General features: G+C 44.6%; 1 protein-coding gene across 5 annotated transcripts in view; it reads left to right on the plus strand.

The window, feature by feature from the left end:
- LRRC7 (leucine rich repeat containing 7) overlaps nt 1–20,245 on the plus strand; it is a 98,507-nt gene that overhangs the window by 49,280 nt on the left and 28,982 nt on the right. For all 5 annotated transcript variants that reach the window (XM_077785298.1, XM_021535602.2, XM_021535601.3 and 2 more), the window contains exons 6-14: nt 1,454–1,510; nt 4,495–4,558; nt 7,234–7,308; nt 7,755–7,899; nt 8,703–8,775; nt 10,275–10,404; nt 11,136–11,251; nt 16,749–16,818; nt 18,547–18,646. In XM_077785298.1, coding sequence (XP_077641424.1) covers nt 1,454–1,510; nt 4,495–4,558; nt 7,234–7,308; nt 7,755–7,899; nt 8,703–8,775; nt 10,275–10,404; nt 11,136–11,251; nt 16,749–16,818; nt 18,547–18,646 — 830 coding nt within the window. The remainder of the gene's footprint in view (nt 1–1,453; nt 1,511–4,494; nt 4,559–7,233; nt 7,309–7,754; nt 7,900–8,702; nt 8,776–10,274; nt 10,405–11,135; nt 11,252–16,748; nt 16,819–18,546; nt 18,647–20,245) is intronic.

Here is a 20,245-nt window from a genome sequence, read left to right on the forward strand (position 1 = left end):
GGTGGTGGGGACCAGAGCGTGGTGGGTTTGGCTGGCCAATTAGAGATTTCACCAATTAGCGATTTCACCAATTAGAGATTTCACCAATTAGAGATTTCACTGGGTTTTTAGGTCTCCCAGCCCCTACACCGACCGCTGTGGTGGTTTCAGTGCTGGCCACTGACCAGTGCACTCACTTCGTGGGAGACAGGAGTAGGAGAAAGGCTCAAAACCCTTAAAGGATATAAAGAAAATTTCATTAACTAAAAGGAAGTAACTAAAATTTAGTAACTAAAGGGAAGAAAAGTAGCAGGAATCAAAGCAAACCCTTCTGAACGCTTCTCCTGCCCCCACAAGCTTTTCTTTTCCCAGTGGACACAGAGTTAACCCAATTCCCACAGGAGCTGGGGATCCCCACCCTGCAGAGCCCCGGCAGAAATGGGGAGTTTATCCCGCTGGGAACTGCTGGAATTTCTGCCCTGGGATTGTCCCCCTGGGCGAGGAGCTCAGGAGACAGAAGATCAGCAGAGCAAAGCTGTGGTGTTGTCACAGAACTCACCCAAGCCCAGCTTTAGGCTGGTCCCTGCAGCCACTTGGGTGAAAGTTTTATTGTTTATTTTATTTATTATTAATTATTTTATTGATTATTAATTTTTTAAATTTATTTATTATGTATGGGAACATCAGCTCAGCTCTCCAAATGACAAAATGTGACAAAATGTGACAAAATCCTGCTGGGATTGATGCTGGACTGCTCAAGCCTGGGAAGATAAAAATGCTGAGGATTATTACTATTATTAGTAGTATTATTAGTATTGTTATTATTTTTTATTAACTATATATTCTTTTAATTCTTATTACTTTCATAATAATTATTATAATCACATCCCCTGGTGTCAGATCTAGATCCAAATATCCAGGGGAAGGGATGGATGGAACCCTCAGTGTCTGTACCCATCCTGCTCTGGCAGAGCCCTGCTGGGGCTTGGGCTGATAATTTTGGGATTAAGGACAGGTTTAGGAGCCCAAATCTTTTGGCAGAAAAAATTTTATTCCACAAGTGCTGATTTTATATGGATTAAGTGACTTTAATTCCTTTATTATTGTTGCTGTTTCCCTCCTGCCTGATCTATTTGACCTTACACTTACAAACCTTGCTCTTGCATTCTTGTTGCCTTTTTTTGTTCCTTCCAAACTTCTCAGCTTTTCTTGTGTTTGCCTTGCTGGAGTAATGATTAAAATAAATTAAAAATTGCTTAAAAACCTGATAAATGCCAGAGGTTTTCAGGAGAATTCAGATCAGGGCAGACATTACATTACATTACAGAAATTATTTGGCTCTGATTTTTGTCCCACAAGAACTGGATGTTGGATTATTTTGCATAAAACACATTTCTTAAAATTAAAAGAATAATTTCAAACGGTTCTGATAGACTCTTTGAATGCATTAATTATTTTTTTCTCCTATTTCCAGACTTGTCAAATTGCGAATTTTGGAGTTAAGAGAAAACCACTTGAAAACTCTACCAAAGTAAGTGCTGGGGTATTTACATTTATTCACCTGGAATTTCCAAAAGTGCCAAATATTTGGATTGGTAGCAATGCAGTGGTGATGGTTCTGTGAGTTTTTTGGGGGGTTTTTTTGCATTTTTAAAAGAAATTCTACTGAAGGTTTTTAGTTATTTTTTGAGCTGCTGCTCCACTTTCTCCCGAGGTCCCAGTGAGGATGGGAAGTGTTTGCCAACTTTGGGGTTACAAATATTTGCAATTTCCCTGGCGCCCTGTTTTCCTAAAATAGCAGCCCTGGCTGACCTGGGGAACTCAAACCCCCCAGGTTCACTGCCCTATTAAAATATTGGCAATATTTTAACCAGCAGCTGCTGCCTCGAGGTTCCCCTTGAGGCTTTTCCAAGCTGGATCCGTTTGCTGTTCAGGGAAGAGGCTGGAAATGCATCCCATTGTTCTGCTTTAGGGAAAAAAGGTTTTTCCCATTGTTTTGCTTATGGAAAAAGGGCTTTTTCTATTGTTAAAGGGGGTAAAGTTATTGGAAAATGTATTATTAATTTTTATTTTTAAATTATTTTATTAATTTATTTTATTATTTTATTGAATTTTATTTTATCAATTTGTTTTATTGTATTATTTTATAAATTTATTTTAATTTTAAATATTTTTATTTTATTTTATTTTATTTTATTTTATTTTATTTTATTTTATTTTATATTTTATTTTATTTTATTTTATTTTATTTTATTTTATTTATTAATTATTCTTCCTAGAATCCCAGAATCCCAGGCTGGTTTGAGTTGGGAGGGAGCTTAAATCCCATCCAGTTCCAAGGACAGGGACACTTTCCTTGGGCCAGATGAGCTTTAAGGTCTTTTCCACAGAACTCTGAGGTTCTTTTCTGAAGGAAAAGAGAAAAGATTCTTTTCCATCTCCTTAGGAATGCTGAATTCCAGAGAAAAACCTGCTGGCCTGAGTGGTGGGAGGGGAGAACGTGGATAACCCTGGAGAATGCCCCAGCCTCACCCTCCTGTTCTTGATTTCCTCTGGAGCCTTTTAAAAAGCACATTCCACATTTTAAAATGCTTTTTAAATAAAATAATTTTATTCTGCGCCTCGTGGGAATTCCACGCTCGTGGCCCCTCCCGAGTGGAAGGAGAGCTCCAGAGCGGATCCTTCGATGGGATTCCCCATTTTTGGGAAATCTCTGTTCATTCTCATTGGGGCAGTGAGTAAATATTTCACTGAGCATTGCTCAGGATTTCTCCTTTCCTCATCTGTAAAATGACCCCACGCAGCAACTGCAACGAAGCTTCCCACAAGAAGAATATAAAGAATGATATGAAAGAGAGAAAAACAGCAGCAGCGAATGGGAAAATCTCGTTTTCCATTGGCAGCGTCGGCAGAGCTCCATTTTTTGATGGAGCCCCAGCTCCCCGAAATTAATCTGCCCCCGCATCAATTTTAGTCTCTAATTGTTTATTTGACTGTAGAAATGGCACAAATAATTAAAAGTTGCATTTGAAGCTGAATTTATGGCGGAAAACTCAAAGTTGTTGAAGTTGTGTTCGAAAGAATTTGGGATGAAAGACAAAGGGTTTTACCAATTTGAGTGTATTTAATCTCTAAAGAGTTCCAGGATTTAATAACTGAAAAGACATGACGGAGAAATCTAAAATGTTAAAATATATATAATATAGTTAATATATAATGTGTGTAATAATTAAAATATTAATTATAATAATATATGGTGATACATTTCAGTGGAGTTTGTCTCCCTGGTTTTGTGGCATTTATTTCCCTGTTTCTGTGGAGTTTATTTTCCTGTTCCTATGTAGTTTATTTCCTATTTCTGTGCACTTAATTTTCATATTTCTGTGAAGTTTATTTTCCTCTTCCTGTGGCGTTTACTTCCTATTTCTGTGGAGTTTATTTTCAGGTTCCTGGGGAGGTTATTTCCTGGGTTTGTAGGGTTTCTTTCCTGTTTCTTTGGAATTTATTTCCCTGTTCCTGTTTTTATGGAGTTTATTTCCTATTTCTGAGGAGTTTATTTCCCTATTTCCATGGAACTTATTCCCTGTTTCTCTGGGGTTTATTTCCTATTCCTGTGCAGTTTAATTCCTGGGTTTTTTTGAGTTTATTTCCCTGCTTTAACAAAGGGAAAAGGACATTTTCTGGCACTAAAAGAGCAGCAGTGCTCTCAGCACAGCCAGGTGAAATGCTGGACCAGGGCTCTGGTTTTCAGGCACAGCCTTTCCACAATAATCACATTTACCTCTGGTACAAATTGCAGAGACAGAATGGTTGATATTTTAGATCACAGCAATTAAAGCTATGCTAATTTTTTTGATTAGGATCTGATTACCTCGGGAGGCCTCTGAACTGCCTGTTGCAGTTCATGTTAAATGATTTCATTATTTTTATCCTCTTTTTTCACTGCACCCCTCCACCCCCCCAAACCCAGCGTGGTGTTTGGTTCACTTTGGTCTATCTGGGCTTAAGGAGAAATTCTGTACTTGGGATAAAGCCCTGCTCCAGTTTTGTTCACGGAAACAAAGGCAAAATTTAATTTATTAACTTTGAACTTGATTAAATCTGAACCTCAGAGCAGGGGACCTGGCTCAAGAGTCCAAACACTTTCTTTATGTGGTTTATAAAAAACTACAGCAAGTGCACAAATCTCTCTCAAAAAGCCACAATTTCTGTTGTATTTTATTTCAATCACTCATTGATATAACATGGGGCATTTTCCCTGAGCAAATACGCAAAAATCTGCCAAGATTTTGTTTTATTTTTATATGGAAATAACTGTTGCTGGCTTTTGAGTCCAATGACTTCCGTCAACGTCTCAAGGATGGAATGGATTGTTGAAATTTGCATCAGCATCCAACTGGTGCGATTCTTTTTTGCCACCACAGTGTCACTGCAGCTTTATTTTCATCCCCCCAAAACCTGGCCGACGTTTTGCCAGTTAAAATCTCATTTTGAGTCTTTGCTCCTCTGTTCCAGGTCAATGCACAAACTGACTCAGCTGGAGAGGCTCGATCTGGGCAATAATGAGTTCTCTGAGCTGGTAAGAAAGGCTCCAGTTTTTAAGGGGAAACCTGGGGGGTTTGGGTGCTCTGTCCACAGGGAATGAAACTTTTCCTGGAGAGGCTTGGTGGGATCCTGCCTTGGGCAAGGGACACATTTCCCTCCAGCCCAAACCAGTCTGGCATTCTGCAGTTCCAGCAGAGGTCGGTTCTGATCCTTATAAGCAGTTTCTGCCTCCAACTCATCCCCAAAATCCAAATTATTTTCCCTGAAATTGAAATCTTTGGGGAATTTTTCCTGCTGTCAGCACAGGAAGTGAGAGATGGGAGCCATGGAAAAACAGGAGCAGGGATTGCAGCCCTGCAAGGGAATAGCTCCTGCAGCTTTAGTTAAAACTGAGATAATTCCACTTCAAACAATCCCTGAAATGTCTCCTGGTGCTACGAAGCTGCAGCAAAGTCTCTACATCTGTTTTATGGAGCAAAGTTCCAGGCTGCTCATTTATTCCATGCAGGAGGAAAGAGAGGATTTAACTCCGATTTTTAATTAAAGTCTTCAGCGTGGATAAACAGAGCGAAATTTTCAGAAGAGCTGCTTGGAATTTTAATTGTAGGAATTAAATCCTGCCCGAGTTCAGAGCTTCTCTTCTGGGGGTGGCTTGGGTTTGTGGTGTTTGAAAGGAATTGGAAAATATTCCATGTATTTCCATTCCCTGGCAGCCCAGTGACCCCACGAGTGATCCATCAGGAGAGGGGAGATCCCATCCTCCTGTTAGGGCCAGAATTCCCAAGTTTACTCATTTTTGAGCCAAAATGTAGGAGCTGGAATCAAGTGCCAGGAGCCAAATGGGCCAAGAGGCCAAGGAAGAGTGGGAATGTGCAGGAATGTCAGGAAGGGAGTAGGGAGGGAAGGAAAAGGAGAGAGGACAAAGTAGAATTCAACTTTCTCCTTAATTCCTGTGAGTCTTCCATTCAGGCTCAATCCCAGGAAGCTTTTCTGCATGGAGAGGGTGGTCAGACCCTGGAATAAACTCCTGGAAAGGGGGATTAAGGGACATCTGGACAATTCCCCTAATAATATCCTTTGAGGTTTGGTCAGAGTGACTTGGTCAGGGAGCTGGACTGGGTGGTCAATGTAAAACCCTTCCAGCTGGTTCCCTCCTGTTCCTATTCCTGTTCCTATCCCTGTTCTATTCCTGTTGCTATTCTCTATTTTATTCCTATTCCTTTTCTGTCCTATTACTATTCCTATTCCCACTGTATTCCAATTGTAGCAACCTATGTGGGAAATGGGAATATTCCCCAGACAGGCCCACACCAAAGCATTTCTAACAGAGACAAACAAGGTTTTGATGGCACTTTTAACTTTTAATGGCACTTTGATACCAGCCCGCCCACGAGATCCCATCTGGATCATGGTGTGCCATAATGTGGAATATTCCACGGTGCTCCACAAGAATGGGAAATTCCATCATCCTGGGGAATTATAGTCCAAGGAATTCCCCATCAAAGTGTGCTCTGTACAGCCCAGGAACAGGCTTTGAAGAAAGGTGTCTGTTAATGAGAGGGATTGAAAAGCAAATTAAAGTTGAGAGGGGAAATTATGATTATCCATAATGACCTCAGCCCGTGAACACTCCAGAGGGATAAAGAAACATTAATCAGCACAGGAACAAATAGTATTAAATGACCATTAATCAATTCAGCCTGGAAATGAGAAGTGGTTTTAATCATCGAAGGACAGCAGAATTTCAATGGAATTAACAGAGGCAGAATAAATCATCTTTAAAATGCTCAGCACTAGTTCTTAGCAGGCACTGGTTATGTGGAGATGTGGCAAACAAGGAGTGAGTTCTCCTGTTCCCCAGCTTTGTTCTCACCTGCTGAGGCACCAGGAGCTTGTCCCACCATTCCCTGGGCGCGTGGGGAATCCGATTTCTCCTGGGAATGGCGACATTCCAACCCAGAGCACGCGGGGAACTCCAGGCCTCCCCTGGGCTCTGCAGGTCCATTTGCTTCTGCCTGTGTTGGAATCACTCCAGGGCAATTGAACTGCTTCCAAAGGCTGATTTGGAATGGAATACTTCCTGGAATATTTCATGGAGAGTTTAACACCAGGTTCTGCCAGGCTTTGGGAAAAAAAATCTCTACAACCTGGGAGAGCAAAGGCAAATTCCAAGTGTTGGTTTGCTGAGGAAAGTGTTTAGTGGGAAAGGAAAACACTGCTGAGGAAACCTGGGAATATTTGTGGCCTGGGTTTGTAATTCTGGGATTTCACAGCTGTGAGGAGTGAGGAGTGATTCGGGGAATTGCCTTTTTTTAGCTCCTCTCACTGATACCCTGAAAAGAATAAAAGAGATGAAATTTTGATTCTGCCATTCCAGGTTTTATCAGTGCCCATTATCTCCTGTGTATCCTGACTCCTGGCTGTGGCAACTGCAGATATTAAATCTCCCCAGGATGTGTCCTCTGGGCTCATTCCTTTTGCAAAAGGTTCTTAAATTTTACAAGTTTTGGTAAAGAGCAGCAGTGGTTAAATTGCACAAAGGGAATGTTCTCTTCTTGTCCTTAAACACCTCGAAAGCTGAGATGGGGTGTAAAAAAACAAAGGGAAGTAAAAAGAGCTTTATTTTTTTTTAAGAAAATGCTGATTTTTATTTAACTAGAGGCACATTTCTTTGCTTAGATACCCAAAATTATTTATTCTTTTCCTCAGCCTGAGGTTCTTGAACAAATCCAGAATCTGAAGGAGTTGTGGATGGACAATAACTCCTTGCAAGTGCTACCTGGGGTATGGACATTTATTTTAGGGATTTATTGGGTGATTTGGCGATTTCCCTGTTTGCCTGCCTGTGCATTTCCTTGGGTGGGTGCAGAGAGTCATTCATTAATTAATTAGTATAAAATTTTTGGGATGGTTCAACACAGAAAAGCTCCTGGAAGGTGGGAATTGGGAATATCCCTTGGATCTGTGTCCAGATGGAGAAACAGCTCAGCTGCATGCCCAGGAATGGCAAATCCCTGCAGATTTAATGAATTTGGAGTACATTAATTAACTGGGAGGGTTAATTTTGTTCCTTTGAGGCTGAGCCCACCCAGCCCTGCCGCGGGGAGAGCAGTGATCCCAAAGGGTGCTGAGATAACTCCAGATCAGCTGGATGTGTGTGTTTGTCTCTAATTAACGCTCTAATTAACAGCTCTATCTGCTCAAGTAACTCTGTCTCACGTGCTATTAAGTCTATAGGGAAGTTAAAACAGCTCGTGTACCTGGATGTGTCCAAAAACAGGATCGAGACGGTCGACCTGGACATCTCAGGCTGTGAGGGGCTGGAGGATCTCCTCCTCTCCTCCAACATGCTGCAGCAGCTGCCCGATTCCATAGGTGAGGGAAGCTCTGGGATTCCTCTCTATTTGATAGGTTTTTAAAAATTTTTTATCTTTTTTCTTTTTTAATTTATGGGTTTTTCTCATCACGCAGCGAGGCCTGCCATTAAATCCCAAAGGAGGCAGAAAATGGTGTCTGGACTGTCCCATTTTGGAAAGTCAGGAGCACAATTCCCTGTTGCTCCATCTGGTTTGCTGTTTTAAGGAAAAGAAGCCAAGAAGGACAGAATTAATTTCATTTAAATGTAAAAATCAGTCTGAGAGTAATTATGGGATTGCTGCTCATTCACAGTGGAAAAAGGAAATAAAAAGGAAATAATTCAAATTATTAATTTCCTTTTGACTTTTTGACATGCATGGAATTCCTAGATTATTTAGGATCTGTGGAAGTTCTGGGAGTGAGTGGCTGTAGGGACATTCCTCTGTCCATTGGGATATTTCCTTTCAGTCCTGAGCCCTTTTCCCTTTCCCTTTGAACACAGAACTGTAAAATTCCTCCATTTTAAATCAATTTACTCAGATTCCAGCATGGATTGCTAATTCATGCTGCTGATTATTGACTCTCTTACTGGGTGTCTTCTCCTCATATTTTCCATCTTATTCTTCTACGTCTCCCCATCAATCCCAGGATTTTTGTTCCGTGGTTTTCTGCCCAGGTTGGTTTTCAGAGGGAATTTAGCAGGAATAAACCCATTTGGGATGATACTCCCTAAAATCCAGAGCAGAGCTGTTCAGGGTTACAACCCGTGGCATTCCAGGAGATCCCCATGGGAGCTCTTTATCCATCATTTCTTCCTGCAGGATTGTTGAAGAGACTGACAACTCTGAAAGTGGATGACAACCAGCTCACCATCCTGCCCAATGCCATTGGAAAGTGAGTCCAATGTTCATCCTTTTTAATTAAAACACCTTTCCCCTTCTGCTCAAGGAGTGTGGGTTTTCAACTAGAAAATCAGACAAATATACTGAATTGTGAAGTCATTTCCAACCCTCAGGTTGCGACATTTAAATTTGGAGCACCGCTTTTAATCCTGGGGATTTTTCAGTGCAAGGGAGAAGAAGGTAAAATATATCCAGTTTTCCAAGAGGAAAACCAAAGATTTGGGTGTGAAACAATCTGGATGCTGCAAAAAGATGGATTTAAATCCAGCTTCAGCAGTTTTGGGAGTCTGGTTCTAAAACCTTTTAAACCTTTTTTGTTTATTGCTGAAGGGAAACCCTTTTTTAACCCAGTATCTCTTCAGTGTTTGTCATGGAGCCTTGATTACATTTCCAAAGGCACAGCCACGGCTCCAAAATGGGATTTCAGAGCAGCCGGGATCACCCGGGATCTCCACCTTGTGCTGGAGCCACTGGCTGTGCTTTTCCAGGGAAAAATTCCCTCTCCTCTAATGAGGCAGAGTGTCCCACATCACAGGGCACTTGGCTCTCTGACTCATCCCTTTGGATGGATTCCTGCTGGGTCTCTTTCTCCAAAATTCCAGAGGCTGTCGCTGTCACCCAGGGATGGGCAATGTGGAGGAGGGAACATTCCCTCTGGGATTCCTCCCTGAGAGCACTCGGTGCTGGCTCCACGCTCTGCTGGGCAGCTCCACCCTCATTTTTGGGATTTCTCTTCAAAGGACAGCCCGTGCTGGCTGTCAGAGCCTGCAGCAGCCCAGCTGAATGCAACATTCCGCACAGAGCCAGGGATTCCCGCTAATTCCCTGCTGGAGACGCTCCCTGTGGGATCTGGGTGGTGGGAAGGTGCCAGGGGGAACTCAGGGCCTCCAGCTGGGCCTGGGGCAGTGTTTGGGGCACAGGTCCAGCCTGTGCCAGAGGAGATTTGTGTTCCCAGGTTTTAGCAGGGAATGGAACTGGAAGAGCTGAGATCAGTGATGAGGAGGAGGAGGAGGAGGACGGGGAGGGCGCAGCTGAAGCTGTGGCTGCCCCATCCCTGGAAGAGTCCAAGGCTTGGAGCACCATGGGATAGTGGGAGGTTCCTCTGATCTCTGTCTGAAGCCCTTGGAATTCTTCCCCACGTTCTTCAATATCCTCAGTATCCCAGAAAATCTGAACAGCAGCAGGGGCAAACCAAGCGGCCTTAAAGTGGGTTCCAAAAATCCCGTTGCTATGGGCTTCTGCCAGGGAAATCGTGGAACAATTTGGGTTGGGATGGGCCTCAAAGCCCATCCAGTGCCACCAGGGACACCTTCCACTGTCACAGTGTCCAGCCTGGCCTGGGACACCTCCAGGGGTCCAGGGGCAGCCCCGGCAGATCTCCCCCGGACGTTCCCTCGCAGGGCTGGAGGCGCCTGGGGCTGGTGGATCTCCCCGAGGTTTGGGGCTGTTCCTTTGGTGCTGCAGGCCCTAACCAGGGGTTTCCCATTCCAGCTTGTCCCTGCTGGAGGAATTCGACTGCAGCTGCAACGAGTTGGAGTCGCTGCCCTCCACCATCGGGTACCTGCACAACCTGCGCACCCTGGCCGTGGACGAGAACTTCCTCCCGGAGCTGCCCAGAGAGGTGAGTGCCCCATGCCAGGCTGGGGTGTCCCCGGGAGCCAGGAGCCAGCATCCCACCCCTGGGGTGTCCCTGGGAGCCAGCCTCACATCCCTGGGTGTCCTGTGGGATCCATCCCATCCCTGGGGTGTCCTGTGGGATCCAGGATCCCATCTTTGGGACGTCCCATGGGATCCAGGATCCCATCCCTGGGGTGTCCTGTGGGATCCAGGATCCCATCCCATCCTTGGGATGTCCCATAGGATCCATCCCATCCCTGGGATGTCCTGTGGGATCCAGGATCCCATCCCTGGGGTGTCCCGTGGGATCCAGGATCCCATCCCTGGGGTGTCCCATGGGATCCAGGATCATATCCCATCCCTGGGGTGTCCCATGGGATCCAGGATCCCATCCCTGGGGTGTCCCATGGGACGCTGGATCCCATCCCCAGATCTCAGGTGCTCCTGGAATTCTCTGGGCGTGCCAGAGCGAACATTCCCGAGGTGCTGGGTGGTAAAACTGAGCCGTAAATCCATGGGAAATTGGGAATATCCCTGTGAGGAGCAGTGGGAGGAGCCCCAGGTGCTCACCGAGGTTCCTGCCAGCAGGAAAATGTCGTTTTCTGGTCAAATTCTGGATTTTCTGCCTTTTGTGGCTTCCAGGAAAACCCAATTTAGGCACCTCCCAATACGAAAAGTGAAAATAAGCATTCCCAAGTTTGGGATTCCACCACTGTGGCTTTTCCATTCCCGCAGATTGGGAGCTGTAAGAACGTGACTGTGATGTCCCTGCGCTCCAACAAACTGGAATTTCTGCCCGATGAGATTGGCCAGATGCAGAAGCTGAGGGTGTTAAATCTGAGTGATAACAGGTACAGTTCACAGCATTTTTTTTTTAGCCAATTTAAGAATTTTTTTTTAATTTAAAGTTTTCCTTTGAGGCCTTTATAAAGATACATTTCTCTAAAATATATTTTAAAATGTAAAAATATCTTTAGAATTCTAGTTTTAAAATAGCATCATTATAATTTAATTTATTTAAACAATAAGGAAAGAATCTTGGTTGTTTTTTCTTAATCTTTATGGTTTGGTCTCAGCTCTTTTGACATGCAAGAGAAAACTTCAGGAAAACTGAATAAGGCAAACTGATGCCCAGGGAACCAGGAAACAGGAATTATCCTGCATCCACTGAAATCCAAGGAACATTTTTAATTTCCTTCATCGGATTTTTTTTTTTTCAAACCCCAGATTTCATTTGTCAAACCCCAGATTCATTCATTGAACCCACAGTCCTTATGCACAGGACTGTGCTTAAGAGAGAAACAAATGAGCTGTCCTTGATCCCTGTCCTGTGCTGCCACGGGCACATGGAAAATCTGAATTTCCTTGGGATTAATCCATGTGGATGTGCCAGGAGTGTGGTGATTTGCAGTACCAGCACAGGTTTGCTGGCTAGTGCAGGATGTGGGAGGGCGAATTCCATTTTCTCTCCAGGAGTTGCCATCCACACTCAGCAAAAATCAGGGAAGGATTTCCCAGCCCGGTTTCCTTGCTGAGATCCAGGTTGGACACAAAAATGTAAATGACATAAAGGCATGGAGACCCCCTGGAATATTGTCTCGAATGCCTTCATTCTGTTCCATTTTATCCTGCATTGCAATTCCATACAAATTCCATCCTGTCCCGAATCCAGTGGATTTCCAGGTGGATCCCCCCAAGGCTGGTCCCTCCTCTGCCCCGTGGGGACACAAAGGAGGGGACACGGGGCAGAGGACAGTGCTGATCCAGGATTTCTTGGGAGTGAGGAATGCAGGGAGCCTTCCCTGGCACGTTAAACCACCCTGAGCAGGGTCCCTGCCCCCTTTTCCAACCCGGAATTGTGCCGGGAATTTGAGCTGGAAACTGTTGGGAGGTATTTGGGGTTTTTTCCCATTTTTTTCCCCCAGTGATTTTCCTGCTGGTTCCATCACTGCTGTGTAGGACTGACGGGAATGCTGAGGTGGTTCAGGGACAGGCTCCCCACCTTGCTGGGTTCCAGCAGAATTCCAGCTCCCTGCCCAGCTGGGAGAGCATTGGGGTTTCCACTGGAGAGGAAGGGGATTACGGGACCAGGATCCCACAGATGTGGGGTGGGACGTGCTGTTCCATGGGGTGGGATGTGGTGTTCCAGGGGTGGAATGTGGTGTTTTTTCCATAGGATGGGACGTGGTATTTGTTCCATAGGATGGAATGTGGGGTTTGTTCCATAGGATGGGATGTGGTATTTGTTCCATGGGGTGTTCCATGGGGTGGGATGTGGGGTTTGTTCCATGGGGTGGGATGTGGTGTTTTTTCCATAGGATGGGATGTGGTATTTGTTCTATGGGGTGGGATGTCGTGTTTGTTCCATGGCATGGAATGTGGTGTTCCATGGGTTGGGATGTGGTGGTTGAAGTTCCATGGGGTGGGATGTGACGTTCCAGGGGTAGAATGTGGTGTTTTTTCCGTAGGATGGGATGTGGTATTTGTTCCATAGAATGGAATGTGGGGTTTGTTCCATAGGATGGGATGTGGTGTTTTTTCCATAGGATGGGACGTGGTGTTTGTTCCATGGGATGGGATGTGGGGTTCCATGGGGTGTTCCATGGGGTGGAATGTAGTGTTTGTTCCATGGCACGGAATGTGATGTTCCATAGGGTGGGATGTGGCAGCTGTGCCCTTCCCATTCCCCTCAGTGTTGTCTGGTGACCCAGATCCCAGACCTTCAACCCTTAAACCTGATTGCATTGTCTTTAAACCTGGTGGAATCATCTCCTCTACTCTTCTGGAGTGGTTTGGGAAGTGAACCTTCCCAAATTTTCCTCCTCTGTTGCTCCCAGCTCCAGCTGAATTTGAACATTGCCCTGCTGAGATAATTCTTTTGCCATGGAACTTCCCACATTAATGAAAACTAAAAACTTCTGACATTCTGCACCAAAGAGTTTGGATTAAGTCCAGAGACTTTCTTGATGTTGGAATTTTAGTGGTTTTTTTTACTTTCTGTGGTCCCAGCTTCACGTTCATCACCATTCCAGCAATCCCAGTTGTTCCTTTGGATGAGCCCACGCGTTCACACCAAACAGAGCTGGGGCTCTGCTTCCTGCTGGAACATTCCCGTGTTCCCACAGCAGCTCTGGCCCTCTGCTGTTCCCTGGACCTGGCAGAGGAGGGAGATCCCAGGAGCTCTTTCCCTGGAGCCCTTGGAAGAAGGGACGCATTTTGCTCAGGGGGAATCGGTGGTTGAGTGTCTGGAGCATTTTGGATCGAGGGCTGATGGGAATCCCAGATCCCATCATTCTGCTCAGGGGAATCAGTGTCTGAGTCCCTTCTGGCACGTTTTGGGTCTCTGATCTTCGCCACTACAGACCTTCGCTCTGTTCCGTGTCTTCCCCTCATCCCTGGATGTTGGGACTTGCTGATCTTTGAGTTTCAGGATTTCCTTCAAACTCCCATGTTGGAATTCCACTCAACCCAAGGCAACGCCTCCAGCTTTCCTCCCCCATGCCACACCCTCTAAGCTGTGTCCAAACTTCTCATCTCCACACCTGGGAGTCCTCTCTCTCTTTATCTTCCCAGCTCCAAGCCTTTCCAAGGGGAACACAGGATTCTCTCACTCTGCCCAGCAGAGCCAGCAGGGCTGGATCCGGATCCAGGAGGTGCCCGTGGTGAGGTGTTTGTGTAGGAGCAGCTCTGTGGAAGCTCTGGGAGCTCCAGCTCATCCCAAATTTCTCCCAGAGGTGGCTGCTCGGCCTCAGGCGCTCACGGGATTCCAGAAATCCCAAATTCCTTACCAGTAACCGGTGACCCTGTCCATGGGTAGCCACAAACACCTTGTCTCCCAACTGCTTCTCTCTCCTCAGAGTCCTTCCAGGTCTGAGCCCTGTGATTGAGAGGTAGAATTGTTAGAAAAGTCCATTTGGGCTACACTTCCCACAGAGCCTCGGTTACTGGTAAGTGACCTTTCTTTTAGTTCCAGATTGTTCTTAAAGAGCTGAGGGAGCCCCCACTTCCTGCTCTTGAAAGGACTGAGGGAAACCCCCCTTTCTGTTCCTAAAGGGATTGAGAGAAACCCCTCTTTCTGTTCCTAAAGGGATTGAGAGAAAGTCCCCTTTCTGTTCCTAAAGGGATTGAGAGAAACCCCCCTTTCTGTTCCTAAAGGGATTGAGAGAAACCCCCCTTTCTGTTCCTAAAAGGACTGAGGGAAACCCCCCTTTCTGTTCCTAAAGGGATTGAGAGAAACCCCCCCTTTCTGTTCCTAAAGGGATTATGAGAAACCCCTCTTTCTGTTCCTAAAGGGGCTCAGAGAAACCCCTCTTTCTGTCCCTAAAAGGACTGAGAGAATCCCCCATTCTATTCCTAAACAGAGTGAGAGAATCCCCCTCTTTCTATTCTTAAAGGGCTGAGTGAATCCCCACTTTTTATTCCTAAAGAGCTGAGAGAATCCCCATTTCTGTTCCTAAAAGGACTGAGAGAATCCCCCCTTTCTGTCCTAAAAGAGCTGAGAGAATCCCCCCTTTCTGTCCTAAAAAAGCTGAGAGAATCCCCCCTTTCTGTTCCTAAAAGAGCTGAGAGAATCCCCCCTTTCTGTCCTAAAAAAACTGAGAGAATTCCCCCTTTCTGTCCTAAAAGGACTGAGAGAATTCCCCCTTTCTCTTCCTAAAAGGACTGAGAGAATTCCCCCTTTCTGTCCTAAAAGGACTGAGAGAATCCCCCCTTTCTGTCCGTGATTCTGGGGCCTCTCCCACAGAAGTCAGCAAAGCTCCTCAGACCTCACCATCCATCCCCACAAATTCCATTCCCCCTGTCCTTTCCTCCTCCTGGTCAGCAATTAGGATTTAGTCAGGGTGTTTGCACGTGTGCTGCTACAGATGAAGAATTTTTCCTGCACTGCACAATTTAAAAAAAAAAAAAAGATTGTGTTAGAAAAAGAGGCTGGGGCTTGGCTTGGCTGGAAATGTTCAAAGCCCAGCAATTATTTTGGGTGCTCCCCATCCTTGAGCTTGAATTTGAGGTTTTCCCTTTCAAAAGCTTTAAAATCAGGCCTTGTTTGATGTTTAAAAGTTTCAACCAGGGGTCTTGGCAAAGCAAATGAAAAATATAGAGTGCTGTGATTGGTTGGGAATGGAACTGGAAAATCAGCATGGAATGGTCTTGTCCCACATCATTCCAAGGGGTATGAACAGTTCCTCTCGCTCTGATTCCCACCTCTCCACCCGAGTTCCCTGAGCGTCCCAGTGCCCTCCCAGAGGCACTTTTCCATCTACTCCTGACTTTTGTGTTCCACTCTGAGGTGCCCAGAAACGTGGGAATCACTTCTGTGGGATGCAGGCCCCGAGTCTGGCACAAAAGGGCTTTTCCTCCTGATTTTTCCCAAGTCCCATTTAGGATTTGGGTTTTCCAATGCTCCTTCAACTCCCAGGTGCTGGGAGAGCCTCGGTCCATGGCTGGGCCAGGCCAAGTGTTGGGAAAGAGCAGAGTTAGGTGGGAAATGGGAAGGAATTCCTGGATGTGAGCGTGGCCCTGGAATGGAATTCCCAGATTTGCCGTGGCTGCTCCATCCCTGGGAGTGTCCAAGGCCAGGCTGGAGCAGCCTGGGATCGTGGAAGGTGTCCCTGCCATGGAACAGGGGATGGGATGATGGGATTTGAGGTCTCTCCCAACCCAAACCATCCTGAATTCCATGGTTCTATAAAACACCCTGTTCAGAAGGAGCTATGGCAAAAACTTCAATGAAGATTCCACAAATATCCTGCCATCCATTCCATTCCCACTCCCTTCTAGGAAATTGTGTTTAAATGTCTCATTAAAATGTTGATTTTTTTTTCCCTGCTCCATTTAATTTTGTCATTTAGGTTCACTGTGAATATTTATATTATTTTAATCTTTGGTCTGATGCTCTGATGAAAATGAATTTTCCATCATCTTGGAATATTTCTGTTCCAAATCTCCCGTGTCCAATAAAAGGTGCTCTGTGAGTGGCACTGAGGTTCCTCTAAAGCTCTCTGGGACAAAGATTATTTTTTCTTTTTTTCTGTCTTATAGGTGTAATTTTATTGCACTACAACCAAAGGAAAATATCAGTCTTTCCTCAGTACCAAAGGATGTGGTGTCAGCAGTTCTACTTTCCAAACAGAACTCTTAATGTGGAATATTAATCAGATATATAATACTAATAATAGGAACGACAGGAATAACAATAACATTGATAAAAGATTGCATTTTGTTAAAATTGATTTTTAAAAGCAGTGAAATTTTAGCTATTTCAGTGTGATAAACATGCTGCATACAAATCTTTAAATAAATTACTTTGGAAATGAAGGATTCACCTTGTCCCAATATTCTCCTTTACAGACTGAAGAATTTGCCCTTCACTTTTACCAAACTCAAAGAACTGGCTGCCTTGTGGCTTTCTGACAACCAGGTAATGCCTTTCAATATTCCCATTTTCCTTAGGAAAGGGGCTGTCAATGAGCCCTGTCACTCAATACAAGATTTAGGAAAATTTTGGAAGGGTTTGCTCCCAGCCTGGCTGTAGATTTCCATATCCAGCCATAAATCCTGCTGGGTGTCATTTTTTACCACGGAAAAATCACTTTTGCAGGATTTATTTTACCAGGATCAGCTTCTGCCTCCTCACCAGAGTAGTAAATAAAGGGCAGAAGTAGCACAGGAGTATTTTTGAAGTAGAAATTCAAGATGTTTGTTCCCAAGCTCGTTATTATCCTGTTCCCACCCTTTGCTCCATCTGCTCCTCGCTCCTTGGCTTCCTCTTCCCTTTTCCCACCCATTCTCCCATCCCTGCACGTTTTAAACTCCACTGCAGTCAGGGAGAGTTCAAACAAGTCAAAGCTGCACAAGGACTCTGGCTCTGGCTTTGGAGAAACTTCATTGCTGTGCCTTTGAAATCTGAGGGGGCATTTCTTTGTTCCAGGACTCTGGTTTATAGCACATATTCTTTGGGATTCTATTTTAAATCGAATTATGCAACAGGAACCCTGAGAAATGCAACGGTTCCAGCAGCAGCTGAGTCCTAAAATAAGTCTGAAATGTACGTTTAGTTAAAGAGCCAAGCCAAAAATGTGAAAGCTGAAAGGGGGGGGGGGGAGCAATACAAAAATATTAATAAATTTTAATGTGTTAAATAAGGAATCTTGGGGGTTTTTCCCCCTCTGATTTGCATTTTTAAAAATAACATTGCCTGGCAGTGCAGCCCAGGCACAGAACACCCCCAGCCCTTTAAATATACAACATTTTCCAGCATTTTGGCTTTCCTGTGGCATAGCAAGGATTGATTCCCACTCTCTGGGCTGTGACAGTCGCTCCTGGACCAGAGTGACTTTGGGTAGAGCAGAGCAGTGATCGAACATCCCCAGCTGCAGTCAAACTCAGCAGGAATTCCCAGGGAATGCTCCTTGGGAGTTCTGCTGTGCCCTGCACCAGGTTTACTCCCGGGTGAACTGCCAGCCACCAGGAATTTACTCCTCATCATTAATGAACGCTTCGTTAGGATGTTAAACCCATCCCAAGGGGTGTTTAAATGTGCAGTGCCTGATCCTTTTCCCTCGGAACACCAGGCGGGATTGCCCATGTCCAGTTCTGCTGGGAATGCCAGGAATCGCAGGAGTCAGGGGGCTGCACACCCCTGCAGCCCCGGGAGTTCATTTTACCTGTGTAAAATAAACTGTGTAAAATAAATGTTGCTCCTGCAGGGCTGCAGCCAGCCTGGCATTCCCTGCGCAGGGAAAGCTGGATCCTGCCCAGCTGCCAGGATATGGATATGCTCAGTTCAGTCAGAGAGGAAAGGAGAGAGGTTTCTGCCTGGGAAAAAGTCCCATAGGGATGTAAATTATCTATTATCTCTCTTTCTGTTCATATCGTTCATAGATATGTTCTGCCACACTGACCTGAGTGCAGTGCACCAATCAGGTGAAATGGTTTTACCCTAAGACCAGTGGAATTCATGTTCACGATGCTCTCTATAAAAGAGCAATGTACTTTGAATAAACGGATCATTCTTTGCCTTCTGAACTTTGAGTCATTTTATTCCCGTCCCCGCCTCAACAGCGACACCGGGAATGAACGGAGGCTCCCGTTCTATTGTTAATTGTGACCAATATTCTCATGGTTGTCATTGTCCCGTTCCCTGCAGTCCAAGGCCCTGATCCCGCTGCAGACCGAGGCGCACCCCGAGACCAAGCAGCGCGTGCTCACCAACTACATGTTCCCCCAGCAGCCCCGCAGCGACGAAGGTAAAGCCCAGCAGCTCCTGCTCAGGGCTCGGCCCCGGCGCCGCCGGCGTCCCACGGCCACGGGACACCCCCGGTTTGGCCCACGCGCAGGAATGACGGGGTACCCGGGCGGTCAGACTGACGCTCTCCGATTGACGTTTTCATACTGACATTTTCACGGTGACATTTTCTGATTTACACTTTCAGACTGATGTTTTCTGATTTACGTTTTCATACTGACGTTTTCTGATTGACATTCTCTGATTGACATCTTCAGACTGACATTTTCACGGTGACATTTTCTGAGTTACACTTTCAGACTGATGTTTTCTGATTTACGTTTTCATACTGACGTTTTCTGATTGACATTCTCTGATTGACACCTTCAGACTGACATTTTCACGGTGACATTTTCTGATTTACACTTTCAGACTGATGTTTTCTGATTTACGTTTTCATACTGACGTTTTCTGATTGACATTCTCTGATTGACACCTTCAGACTGACATTTTCACAGTGACATTTTCTGATTTACATTTTCAGACTGATGTTTTCTGATTTACGTTTTCACACTGACGTTTTCTGATTGACATTCTCTGATTGACACCTTCAGACTGACATTTTCACGGTGACATTTTCTGATTTACACTTTCAGACTGATGTTTTCTGATTTACGTTTTCATACTGACGTTTTCTGATTGACATTCTCTGATTGACATCTTCAGACTGACATTTTCACAGTGACATTTTCTGATTTACACTTTCAGACTGATATTTTCTGATTTATGTTTTCAGACTGACATTTTCTGATTGACACCTTCAGACTGACATTTTCACAGTGACATTTTCTGATTTACACATTCAGACTGATGTTTTCTGATTTACGTTTTCATACTGACGTTTTCTGAATGACATTCTCTGATTGACACCTTCAGACTGACATTTTCACGTTGACATTTTCTGAGTTACACTTTTAGATTTACATTGTCATATTGACATTTTCTGATTTACCTTTTCAGTTTTATACTTTCAAACTGACATTTTCTGATTGACAATTTCAGACTGACATTTTCTGATTCACAATTTCACGTTGATATTTTATGATTTACAATTTCGGGCTCACATTTTCTGATTGACAATTTCAGATTGACATTTTCTGATTCACATTTTCACATTGATATTTTCTGATTTACATTCTCACACTCACATTTTCTGATTCACATTTTCAGACTGACATTTTCTGATTGACAATTTCAGACTGACATTTTCTGATTTACGTTTTCAGGCTGACATTTTCTGATTTATGTTTTCAGACTGACATTTTTGGATTCATGTTTTCAGACACATTTCCTGATTTACATTTTCACACTGACATTTTCTGATTTATGTTTTCAGGCTGACATTTTCTGATTTATGTTTTCAGACTGACATTCCCTGATTTACATTTTCACACCGACATTTTCTGACTGACACTTTCAGATTGACACTTTCTGATTTATGTTTGCACACTGACATTTTCTGATGGAAACTTTCACCCTGACGTTTCCTGAACCCCTTTAATTTTCAGCGAGGCTTTGCAGGGGCAGTGTGAGCCCAGCTCTGGGTGTGCACACACCAGGA

This window comes from Lonchura striata, chromosome 9 (genome assembly GCF_046129695.1).
Source record: "Lonchura striata isolate bLonStr1 chromosome 9, bLonStr1.mat, whole genome shotgun sequence".
Classification (NCBI taxonomy): Eukaryota; Metazoa; Chordata; class Aves; order Passeriformes; family Estrildidae; genus Lonchura; species Lonchura striata.